At 39.7% G+C, this 12,150-nt stretch overlaps 2 protein-coding genes across 3 annotated transcripts in view; one reads left to right on the top strand and one right to left on the bottom strand.

The window, feature by feature from the left end:
* Positions 1 to 1,724, top strand: part of polr3a (polymerase (RNA) III (DNA directed) polypeptide A) — a 21,520-nt gene extending 19,796 nt beyond the window's left edge. Inside the window, exons 28-30 of one of the 2 annotated variants that reach the window (XM_032501381.1) lie at positions 549 to 680; positions 804 to 933; positions 1,121 to 1,724. In XM_032501381.1, coding sequence (XP_032357272.1) covers positions 549 to 680; positions 804 to 933; positions 1,121 to 1,260 — 402 coding nt within the window. In that variant the 3' untranslated portion in view covers positions 1,261 to 1,724. The remainder of the gene's footprint in view (positions 1 to 548; positions 681 to 803; positions 934 to 1,120) is intronic. The other variant, XM_032501380.1, reaches the window with a different exon arrangement.
* A 2,455-nt stretch (positions 1,725 to 4,179) lies between these two features.
* On the bottom strand, positions 4,180 to 11,697 carry qrfprb (pyroglutamylated RFamide peptide receptor b). The gene is made up of 6 exons (XM_032501430.1): positions 11,238 to 11,697; positions 9,552 to 9,710; positions 7,615 to 7,676; positions 7,032 to 7,267; positions 5,384 to 5,481; positions 4,180 to 5,248 (listed from the first exon to the last, which is right to left on the bottom strand). Exons 1-6 carry the CDS (start codon positions 11,605 to 11,607, stop codon positions 4,860 to 4,862), a joined length of 1,314 nt encoding a protein of 437 aa, XP_032357321.1. The 5' UTR covers positions 11,608 to 11,697; the 3' UTR covers positions 4,180 to 4,859.
* Between the last annotated feature and the right edge of the window lie 453 nt (positions 11,698 to 12,150).

Below are 12,150 nucleotides of genomic sequence, written 5' to 3'. Positions count from 1 at the left end.
GCAAGGGGACTGTGATGTCCTTCAGGTGGGCCAACACCAGTCTTTCAAAGGACTTCAAATGACTACAGATGTCAGGGTGACAGGACTGTAGTCATTTAGTCCAGAGATGGAGTTTTTTTTGGGCACTGGGGTGATTGTGGAGCGTTTGAAGCAAGAGGAATTGTTTGAAGTGTGGGTTGGTGAGTTGGTGGGGGGCAGGGTGTGACTGTGGGCTTTTCAAACCCACAGTAAAATTCATTCAGCTCGTCAGCCAGTCGTTCAGAACCAGCAGTGTTTGGGGATGGTCTCCTGTGGTTTGAGTGTCTGCAGGCCTCCCCACACTGACCGAGGGCACCGTTTGTGAACAGTGTGTTATAAACAATGATTTGGACTGTTGTGGGTGGGAAGCTTGTTCTTGGTATGCATGTGAAAAAAAGATACATTTTAAAATGCTTCCACATCTCTACTGTAAAGTCAAGTCAATCTTACCATTCCGGAGCTGAGGATTCGACTCATATATTGACTGCAGGGGACTCATTTAAAAGCTTTTCTGTGTTGTTTTTGTCTAGGTTGAGAAGACGTTGGGTATTGAGGCAGCTAGATCTACTATAATCAATGAGATCCAGTACACCATGGTGAACCATGGAATGAGCATTGACCGGCGTCATGTCATGCTTCTAGCAGATCTCATGTCCTACAAGGTAGGATCAGTTGAAGTCTGGAGAGAACTATATATATATATATATATATATATAAAAAAGATCACATGTGGTGTGTCTCGTTGGAGTTAGAAGTCTTTCATTTGTGTGTGCTCTGTCCATAAGGGGGAGATACTGGGAATCACCAGGTTTGGTTTAGCCAAAATGAAGGAGAGTGTCCTCATGCTGGCCTCCTTTGAAAAAACAGCGGATCATCTCTTTGATGCTGCCTACTTTGACAAAAGACTCGTCTGTGGTAAGCTGACGCTTATATATATATATATATTATATATATATATATATATATATATTATATATATATATATATATATATATATTATATATATATATATATATATATATATATATATATATAACCCTTTAGTGAAATTGAATGTCACTCTTTGTCTTAATTCTTAACGTGTCATGTGCTTCTGTTTCAGGTGTGTCTGAGTGCATCATTATGGGGATACCTATGAATATTGGAACAGGACTGTTTAAGCTCCTACCAAGGCTGACAGGCAGCCCTCTCCAGTCAAAAGGCCTCTCCTCTTTGACAGTGCAGACTTCCATATACCTCTAATCACATAGCAGCGAGGAAAGGAGCAGCAGTTTTTTTTTCCCCCCTCCGAACTTCTTGAGATAATCTTCAGCAATACAAAGTGCCTGCCAAAGTTCAGATGATTTCCGTTTCTGGAGAGCTAATAGAAAATGGGATATTTTCTTTTTTTTGGGGGGGGGGGGGGCAACTTTGTTGTTGATGCCACAGACTGTGAGGACGCTGCGTTTTATTTTACAGTTTGTTTGCATGTAAGAAGTGGTGGAGTTTATTATTATTTCAGTTCAGTTTGGATAAACTGTGAGGAGAATACAGAAAAGTTGATGCTTTTGTTGATGCTTTTTTACAATCAGGTGACAATAATCATATCAAATAATAGAAAATAAAATAGTTTTACAATGTGAAACTAGTGTTTGTACATTTTTTTTTTTAAATTAAGCCTAAAGGAGAAACAAATTGATATGCAAAATAAAGAAAAACAGTCATTAATTAATAAATATATAAACAAGTCCGTCAGCAGCCACAGGGCTAACATCAGTGACGGTAATAGCCGAAATGAGCAACAGTTTGTCAGAAATGCTTCATTTCATAATTCTAATGTTTCCATTGGTGGCTGTAGTGAATATTATTCCAACATTAAACTATGGTTTAAATTGAGGTACATTGTGTTACAATTCTTTATGCTTTGTCTCTCTCAGGTATTACTAATGAAACGTACCAATTCAGGTATATTTTTTAGATACCGGGGAGAGGGGATGCAGTTTTCTTTCTTGGTCATAAAGAAAATTTGAATTACCCTGGGGAGAGCCTTGCTTTTATTAAAAGGTGAAAACAAGGTTCAGGGCCCCCTCTCCACTCAAATCATTTTCATACAGTCCTTAAATTAAAAGGTTCAATTTAAAATTATGCTGACAATAAAATAAACATATTATAATAAGTCTATGCAGATTAATTTATGCATCATTGTTGATTTAACAAAGCTTTAATCTAAAAACTGTATTAAAAATATAAATTACAAGGCGTTTCAGTGTTCATCCAACCACCTTCATCAGTTGTTTAGTGTGCACAGGAAGGAACTCTGGTCTTAACACACAGGGCAGTCACATGAACTGATGGCATGAAGTCACATGACTGCTAAGATGTAGTCCGTTTGTGTTGGCAGAGAAGATGGTGTCCCAGCAGCTTTAGATGATGCCCCTCCCCCTTCTTAAGAGGTGGAGCAGGATGGTGTATCTAAGGGCTGTGACACACCAACCCAATAATTATCCGTCAACAGTCTTGAGAGGTCAGTGACTCAAGTCTGTTTGGTGTGTTGTAGGCTGAATGCAAACGACGTCTCAACCCGCTTCCCCTATTTAAAGAGGGTTGCTCTACTTTAACAAATATAGCCTCTTTGACGCTTCTTTAAAACCAATTATCCTCTCTGTAAAGGATATAGACATCTTGATCTTGAAAACTGTTCTTTTTGTAGACGAGTATAGACTGCTGAGTTTTCTCCTTAGGAGTTTTTCCACCTGCGTTTATACATGCATCGGCTGAGAGGCTGTTTTCTCTCCCCAATGTACAGGTCTTTACACTCCTCCTTGCGTTTGATCCCATGCACAAGGTTGCTCTTTTGATTTTTTGGAAGGTTGTCCTTGGGGTGGACTAGACGCTGTCTCAGTGTGTTCTTAGGTTTAAATTATACAGGGATGTTGTAAATGGACAACACACACTTCTGAACTTCTCAGACAGCCCAGCCACACAAGGGATAACAACATGGCTTCTTCTAAGCTTATGATTTGTTTCTGTTGTTGGTTTAGAAACTTTTCGGGGGTCCTTGTGTGTTTTAACAAACGCCCACTCAGGATAGTGACACTGTTTCCATGAGTGTTTTAGATGGTTTTATTCTTTATCCTTGCCCTCTAAAGTTGGGTGGTGAGAGCGGGATGAGCATGACTAGAGTCTCTCTCTCTCTGTTGGTAATTGTAGTAATCTCTGAGGTAATTGGGATGCATATTAACAAGGATATAACATTGTATGGTTTCATCCACCTCCAATGAGAGTCCCCGGACCTTATCCACAAAGTCCTTGGAATTCTGTATGTGATGATTAGTGTTGCCAACCAGTGGTGCTAATATAGCGGCCAAGTATTTAACAATATTGTACGTGGCTGAGTTAGCATTCAAAGGAGAGTTAGCAACTTGAGCCCCCGGATAAACACTGAAACATCCGGTGTTTTATATTTTTAATCCAGCGTTTTTAAATTAAAGCTTTGTTGAAACATATTATAATAAGTTAATTTACTCATGTAAAATGTAATATACCAACAGGATTATTAACTCATTCTCATCAAATCCCATTCTTGCTATGAGAAAGAGCACAATCTAATGCCACCGACAGTTATCTATCAAAAACAGTTGTGCGACACAACCCAAAAAACAAAGCATACTGGCAGTCGAATACAGGGATCTGCATGAAAACCAATGAAAAAGGAAAGAAAGAAAGGAATTTTCAAGGCATGATGTAATTTTCAAGCAACATCTATTCAAACAACAATCTGCACAGAACAGTGTTCAAAAGCAAAGCTTGTAACGTATCGTTACAAAACGTTTAACAGAATATCGTACAACTTTAAAGGTACATCAAAATGATAACATTCACATTAAATCGCTAGATATCAACATTACAAAATATTCCAAAGCTGTGTGTGTGTGTGTGTGTGTGTGTGTGTGTGTGTGTGTGTGTGTGTGTGTGTGTGTGTGTGTGTGTGTGTGTGTGTGTGTGTGTGTGTGTGTGTGTGTGTGTGTGAGTGAGATCCCACAATTCCCTTCAGTGCGTATGATTCATGTTTTTCCTGTGTAAGATGGCTGTATTCAATTAAATGTGTCATTCAAAGGACTATTTTGATACATGTGGGAATTAATCACATTTTGTTTTTCTAATCAACTATAAAATGTCACGTTTTGTATGTCATAAGGTTTAATCTAAAACGTTGTTTTTTTTATCATCTGACATTATCCCTTGAATGTTATGACGAGGTGATCTCTGATTTCCAGAAGATTTTTAAATCAATAAAAATGTCTAAGAACAACCAATTAAAATAACGTTTTGCAATTGAACCGGAACCACACTGAGTTTCATGCTGACTTGATCCAATTTAGCAGTGCAATGAAAGCTGAGGCATCATTCTTTGCTACTAAAAGGCATTCGGCTCTGTAAAGTTAAGTGTCCTCAGTGTCTTCAAACAGTTCTCAGAGTACCACAACACCACAGTGGTAACAGTTAGTGCTCATTTGGCATGGAACTGAACGTGCTTCCACCCGACACTAAGTGTCCTGCAGGTTTCAGAGACATCTCAACTTAAATGATTTCTCCATTCAGACAACAAATTGGTGTTTCAGTGTCTGACTGCTGTTCCTGCCGGTCTTCTTTATGGCAAAACTGCCTCTTTTGAGCATTCCTTAATTTCTTTCAGCTGTTTTCCAGACCAGAATGAAAAAACACTTTTGCCTCTTTCACTGCAGAGATGTGTTTCCAAGACTTGTGAGAATTGAAATCCCATATGAAGCACCTGCAGCTGGCTTATCGAGGGTCGAATACTTTGGCTAAACAGCTCAACTTGGAGCGGTTTCTCATTTGACTTAAGAGGAGTTGTTTGCATGGAGCTCTGTTTGGATGGTAAAGATTTTTTCTCCTTTTATTTGCAACGAGCTCTCGCCATGCAATGAACTTGAAGGTCCTTTCTCTGCCGAGTCCCGCTTCGAGCTGTCACCTTCATCTGATTCCAGGAAGGCTTCTCTGCTTTTGGGTTTGATGAACTGCACGTTCAGTTTGGACGCCACCACGGCGCCGCCTTGCTGGTTAGGCTTTGGGATGCAGTGGGAGAGGGTGGAGACGCAGCTCTTCTTGAAGTTCTCGTTCATGAAGGCGTAGACGATGGGATTGTTGAAGCTGTTGGAGAACCCGATGGCCTGAACAATGGCGATGATCATGTTTAGTGTGACTCCGTCATATTTGGTCTCCAGGTCATCTGGACAATAACACACAGACAGAGTTTAAACCTCAAACTAATGAGCTGCACAGACTTTGAATAAATCCCATTTTGCTCTCAAACTATGCCAAGAAATAATTCCCATTTCCATTTTACATTTAAACTCATACTTACGGTACTCAAACAGCATGTGCACTGTGTGGAATGGTGCCCAGCAAATGGTAAATAGCAGAACGATGGTGATCATCATTTTAACGGCTCTTTTTTTCTTCCTGTACAAGGTCACAGTAGACATGTTGACTTGTTACAGCACGGAATGAACTGGCACATCTAAGACCACAAGTCATTGCACTATTTCATTCAAATGTGCCCTTGAGCAGTGAGTCATCCAGGAAGATGTCAGGACATTGGCAGTCATGCACCTGAATGCACTACAGATATATAGATTACACCCATTCTCCTCATCGAACCCTAACCTCATCCAGAAACAGTACATATGCAAATACTTTTAATTTCAGATCTCCTACTTCACTGAAAAATTCTCAGTGTTTGTGCAATAATGGTTTTAAGGTTCCACCACACGGGTATAATTGTATATTAAATATTAAAGGAGAGCACAAAAACACCTTCCTCCTGCAGGAGATGAATATGAACACAACCTGAATGTAAAACTGCACAGTGAGTGAGGTTAAAATGTTTGAGTTTGAAGCTGAATTAAGCAAAAAACATGTCTGTAGTGGTGGTAGGAGAGTGGTTCTATTGGAGAGTGGAATCAATGGACATGCTTCAATTGACACCAAACAACCATTGGAATTTTCTTGTGTTAGGTTGGATGGATGCGTGTACAAAAAGTCTACAGTATATTTGAATTTCTTCTTCTCCTTTAAACATTATTCATAATTTATTTGGCATGATGATGATCTGTCCCTACTTTAAAGGTACTCTAAGTGATGTTGGATGATGTTACTACTTGTTGACGTTCAAAGTATTTTTAAACAAATTGAGACTAGCTTGCTCCTCCCCCTTTTGTTGCCGTTTGTAGACCCCGGGCTGTCTACAGAGACAGCTTTTTTTTACAGTGTGTTCTGAGGACAAGCAGCTTGCGGTTAGTGAGGATGTTTGCTGTATGTGACAACAAATAGCCTAAAACACACGTGACATCGCTTAGAGCACCTTTAAGTGGCCTGAACTTGACAAGTTTATTGCTACATTCTGAGTGTGCTTTAACTCCAAGAAGTACGACTTCGTCCCTGAGTGTTCCTTCCAGTATAATAATAGTTTTACGTTTTTGTTATTTTGGTACCATTTCATTGCTAACATAGGCAATCAGGTTACCAAACAAATGCAAGCTAATGTTAATGCTAATGAAAATACATGCGTGATCCTCCATCTTCAACACGTTTTTAAATCTGATGGCAGATTGAGTAATCTCCCCTGGCATTCGTCATAGTGCCAAAATGCGCCAAGAAAAGCGCAAAATGCAAAGGTATGTCCCTCTTTGGCTAATGTATTTTAAAGATGGAGGCGCAACATGGTACAATACATATGAACGAGTCGCTCGTATGTATTCTGAATGATTTTGAATGGCAGATTGGTTGATGGTTGGTAACAATCGAAGGCATAAGTTACGTTGCCAAATATCAAATGCAGCTTCTCTATCCTCTTGGTGCAGGTGCCCTGTCCAACCAGTAGGAGTCACTAAGGACATGATCCTTCACAGGCCTCCAACAACTACAACTATGGCTAATTGTGTTCTTTGAAATACAAAACAAAGGCAATTTGGAAGAGTTGTATCCATTTTAACAGGAGTCAATGTGCCTACCTTGAGATCTTATTGATCTCCCGGTGGTTCATGGTGTTGAGGACGGAGGAGTCGCCCACCCTCTTGCGGATCCACAACTCAATGCCAATACGTGTGTAGAGGCAAAGCATGGCTGTCAGTGGGAGCAGGAAAAGAGCCACCATGATGAACGTGGTGTACACCTGCCTGTGAGTCAGAGAACGCCATCTCTCCTGACAACAGATGTGATAGTGATCATACAAGAAGTCGTACTTCACCTTTAAAAGAGAGGGGGAAAAAACTATTAAGCGGGATTCATAGTTCTGCATAGGATCCACACAGAGCTTCGTCCGTGGCCTTCCTGAGTGGCCTGATGTTTATCCCCATTGTGTTGGTGTGTGCTTCGATTTCTTTAAGAAAATAGTATGGTCGGTTTGTACGTGTGTGCGTGCGTGTTGGGAGTGTGTGGTAGAGCGAGTGAGAGATTGACAACAATTAGCTTTGAATCAAGTAGCAACTCTAGTGTCATAGTGAGTGAAACACAGTGTCTTCCCTGTGCTTTCTGTTGACCCTCTTCTTGATTTTTTTGTTGTTTATGGAGAAGGAGAAACAGGAAATGACTTACCTCTAGCTGCTGCACAAATAGCATTGGTGAACCCACTATCACAGATGCAATACAAACCAGCCCTGCAGAATACAAATTAAATAAGTAAATTATTCACAGATAAAATCCGCATATAAAACTTAGTTTAAATACAGTTTGGAAGATGCCGCTGATATTCAAGGAGAGAAACCTGTGTGTGACTAATGCCAAACTGCACCATTAAATTCCTCTTCATATTTCTCAAGCTGCCAATCATGCTGAGTGTCTGCAAGGTTCCTCTGCATTTCCGCACAGCATGCTACTGATGTAAAATGTATTCCCATGATTGGACTTAAAAGTGCTCTAAGGTGTTGGGTGACGTTACTTCTTGTTGACATTTAAAGTAATTCAATTTTCAATTCAATTTTATTTATAGTATCAATTCATAACAAGAGTTATCTCAAGACACTTTACAGATAGACCACACTCCAGAATTTACAAGGACCCAACAGTTCTAATAGTTTCCTCCAGAGCAAGCAACAGTGCGACAGTGGCGAGGAAAAACTTCCTTTTAGGCAGAAACCTCGGTCAGACCCAGGCTCTTGGTAGGCGGTGTCTGACGGGCCGGTTGGAGTAAGAATGAAGAGTGGCAATAAAAATAGAAAAAATTAGTAGTTTAAAGTAAAGTATTTTCAAAAAAATAAGTCTAGCGTGCCCCTCCCTCTTCCTCATCCTGTCCCCTCCCCCTCCTTTCTGTTCCTTCCGCACACTAACCCCTCCCCCCACCCCCACCCCCAAATCCTTCTTGTCGGTTATTGGCTGGAACGCTGGAACACTGTTTGTGTAAGCTTCGTGGTGCACAGTTCATTTTTGTTGCAGTTTGTGGAGCCTGGGCTGTCTACAGCGTGTTTTTCTTACAGTGTGTCCTGGGGACAGGCAGCTTGCGGATAGTGAGGAGAGGTTTTGCTGTGTGTGACAAAAAATGTTGTAGCCTAAAACACATGTGACATCGCTTAGAGCACATTTAATTTCAGTGCTTTTGGTCATTATTGACCTGAAATATCAGCACATACTAACCTTGTCTGATTACTGACTATTCATACATAAAGAGGTTTTGACTCATTATGTCCGATGAGGAAACACTGAGTGTTGGGAAGTTTCATAAGGACAATATGATATTGTTCTTTTAACCTGACACATATCTGAGACACATGATTGAGTTGCGATAAATTTGCTCTTCTGTTTTCTTCACTATCCAAAATGATAATAAAGTAAAACCTAAATTTCTCTTTGCACATTTGTCAAAGAACATTGTAAACCTTCTGTATTATAAGCCATTATCAGCCATTAATATTAATTTGCTGATATATCAGTCGGGCTCTACCTTTAAGGCTCGTGATGTACAAATGGCTTTTTCTCAATGTGCATGTGACATAAGTGACATTGTTCATACCTTGCTGTGCACACGGCCATCCTGAGGTTATCAAAAGGAAAATTCTCCTTTAGAATTTCTAATTTTGTAGAATATAACATGACATAACTGTGTCAATACTTGAAGAGGTTACTACATTTTTTATGGTGAAATCACAGCAGAGAGAGAAAGCTGCAACAGAGATTTCAATTTATGTCACTTGTTGTCATTTGTCGTCTGCTTCCCTACATAGCATCAGAAATCAAAATAAATAAACAACTGGTACCCTTCTTTGTGTATCTACACATAAGTAAAATTATTGCTTTGATTTGATTTCACAGAAAGAAACCGTTAATTGCATCTGCACAACACTCACACAGGATGTGTGAGGCAGCTATCATGCACATGTGAACTTGCTCAAAGCAATTAAACCAGCGGCTTTACCCAATGGTTATTTCATTTCTATACATCAGTGCAGATGTTGTTTATTACCTAATATATGTTTACTTTAACACACAAACACATCAACTAATTAAAGAATAAGGAGCTACTTTTGCAAACAATATACCTAGCATCTTGTGTGCTCTCTTGGACGAGTACTGCCTCCTCATTTTCAGCGGGAAGACTATGCCCTGGTATCTCTCAATGGCAATACAGGTCATAGTGAGGATGCTTGTCACGATGGCTGTGGTCTGCACAAAGGGAACCGTCTTGCACACCAGAACTCCTGCAAGTAGAACAGAGGGGTGAATCAATGAGGTACTGAGAAACAGCAGAATAAATGCATTTCTATGAAACGGAGGAAAGCCCTCACCCTTTTCTTTTTATCTTCTTATGTTTTTTTTTTTACTTCTTATTTACATGACAAAACACCCATCTCTGATTACTCTCGAACACACATTTCACAGCTAATAAAGCACAGAGCTGAAACCCAGGAATACATTAGCACTGTAACAGATTCACTGTGAACTAATTGTGACCACATTATAATAGGAGCACATGCTTTGAGCTTGCCTGCTATTGCTATGATACACATTTCAATAAAGTCTCCTTGTTGGCATCTTGGTCACAATGTTCTGAACTGTTAGATATGATGAAAATCTACTTGCAATGATATTCTATCTGTGAAGCTGACACTGCTCAGTTTCTACTGACGGAGGTAAAACTGTGTCGATATGGCTCTTTTAGAAGCTGAAGAAGAGTTCCTGTGTATAGTCAGGCGCCCATTAAAAGCCTCTAAATGTCATGCAATGCAGTAATTTAAAACAGCAACGATGCCTCTGACTCTAATGTGACAGCAACTTAAATTAGAGAATCAGAAAGTTGTATCAACACCTCAGTATTGCATAACCTTGAATTAAGTGTTTATTTTATGAATGAGTATTGACTACAGAGTCTACCCTCTGCAAAGTATGAGCATCAGAAACTTAGCTTAACTTCTTTATTCAGGTGTTGCCAAGTTTCTCTTGGCTTGATGCAAAGCTAGAAAGTGGATTGTGCAAAAACAAAACAAAACAGCCTTTAATATTCCAGTGCCTCAAAGGTGCCTGTGGCACTCATCAATAGCTACATGTATTCATCTGTGTAGAAGCCCTTTAATATGTGCTATTTCTTTGATTATATCTCACACACCACTGCCTCTCATCACCTCAAGTAACAGCACAGTTGTGGGACTCAAACACATAAATTGTCTGGTTTTATATACAGCCTACTAAATCCTAAAAAGATCCCAAAAGCCTCAACCTGTAACTTCCAGGTAGCCTCCTGCTGTAACTTCATTTCTTGAAAGGATCTAGGTTTTGTGTGTTTGTTGACAACCTGACAAGCTGTGTTAGAGCGAGTCCGCTGCTGTGTTAATACTTAGTTACTTTAAGTCGCAAGTTACACGATAGTTATTGTGCTTCATGTCTTAGTCTGAGTAAATGACGGACTTCTCTCTGTTTTATAGCGTGCATTATTAGTATTCAGCCTATAGCTTGAAAATCCTGACGCATTTAGCCGTTAATGCATTTTAGATATTGTGAAATGCAACACGGCATCTACATTTTTATAGCCTATTTCATGTTCTTATTTTCTATTAATGAAGTTGAAGTCGGATTTTACAAGAGCAAATAACAAGATAAAGGTTTGAATGCACCTTAATTGCCTTAATTTCTAAAAACAGAATTTAAATCAGAGATAGTATGCTACTTCTTATTAGTGACATAATAAAAGGTAGACTATTAAATAAGCCTATACGCTTTTAAAAACTCACCGCCGAACCATTCAGACGAGATGTTCTGCAGCAAAGTGAAAGGTATGCAGAAGAAAGTGATGAGCAGGTCGCTGACCGCCAAATAGCAAATAAAAATATCTGTCGCCGTATGTATCGCCCGCTTCTTTACAACTATGTAGATGACCAAACTATTTCCAGCCAGAGCCAGGACGAAAATAAGAATATACATTATTACGAAGGTGGTCTTGGCGCTGTACGGTAACTCGGGGATGTAGATGAGCGGCTGGATTTTGTAAGTGTTGATGAACTCCTGGCGGCTCAGGTTGTAGTACTGGAGCATCTCCTGTAACACTTCAGGAGTTATCTTGGCGGACCCCTGTCCTGAATAATCTGTAGAAACTGCTGCCATCCTGACACGCGTCCTCCAACCCGACACCACTTGCTTTCAGGCAGAGTAGAAGATCTCTCACACTTCGGAGCTGAAAGCTTCTCTTTAACCCACAAGTCCGTCCAAATGGTGCGCTGCCTCCTCCATCCATCAGCTGATACGCTGCTGCAGCTGCAGCCCAGCGGGCACCTTGACGTCAATTTGACATCAACAAATGGTCAAGATTTTGACAGCCATGTATGAAACGCATGAATATGCATAATTTTTTATTATATTTTGTAATCATTTCCTTGTGGTTGTAAAGAGGCCCAACAAAGGTATCGATCTGACATGTTTTTTTTTTTCTTCTGGTCCTTACATCTCAGGGCACTATCATTGACATTAAATCGACGTTGATTTGATGTCAGGAAGTAAGACGTGAAATTGATGCAACATTTATGTCAAAACAATGTCTGTTCAAATGTCTGAAAAAGTATATTTATTAGCCTACTCATTGTAAATCAACGCGACTCAGTTTTTGGCATGTTTTATTTATTTACATTCTAGCAAGTTTACATTTAGGTC

This window comes from Etheostoma spectabile, chromosome 21 (assembly GCF_008692095.1).
Source record: "Etheostoma spectabile isolate EspeVRDwgs_2016 chromosome 21, UIUC_Espe_1.0, whole genome shotgun sequence".
Lineage (NCBI taxonomy): Eukaryota > Metazoa > Chordata > Actinopteri > Perciformes > Percidae > Etheostoma > Etheostoma spectabile.
The sequence above is the reverse complement of the archived record's forward strand: the minus strand, read 5'-3'. Positions and strand labels throughout refer to the sequence as shown.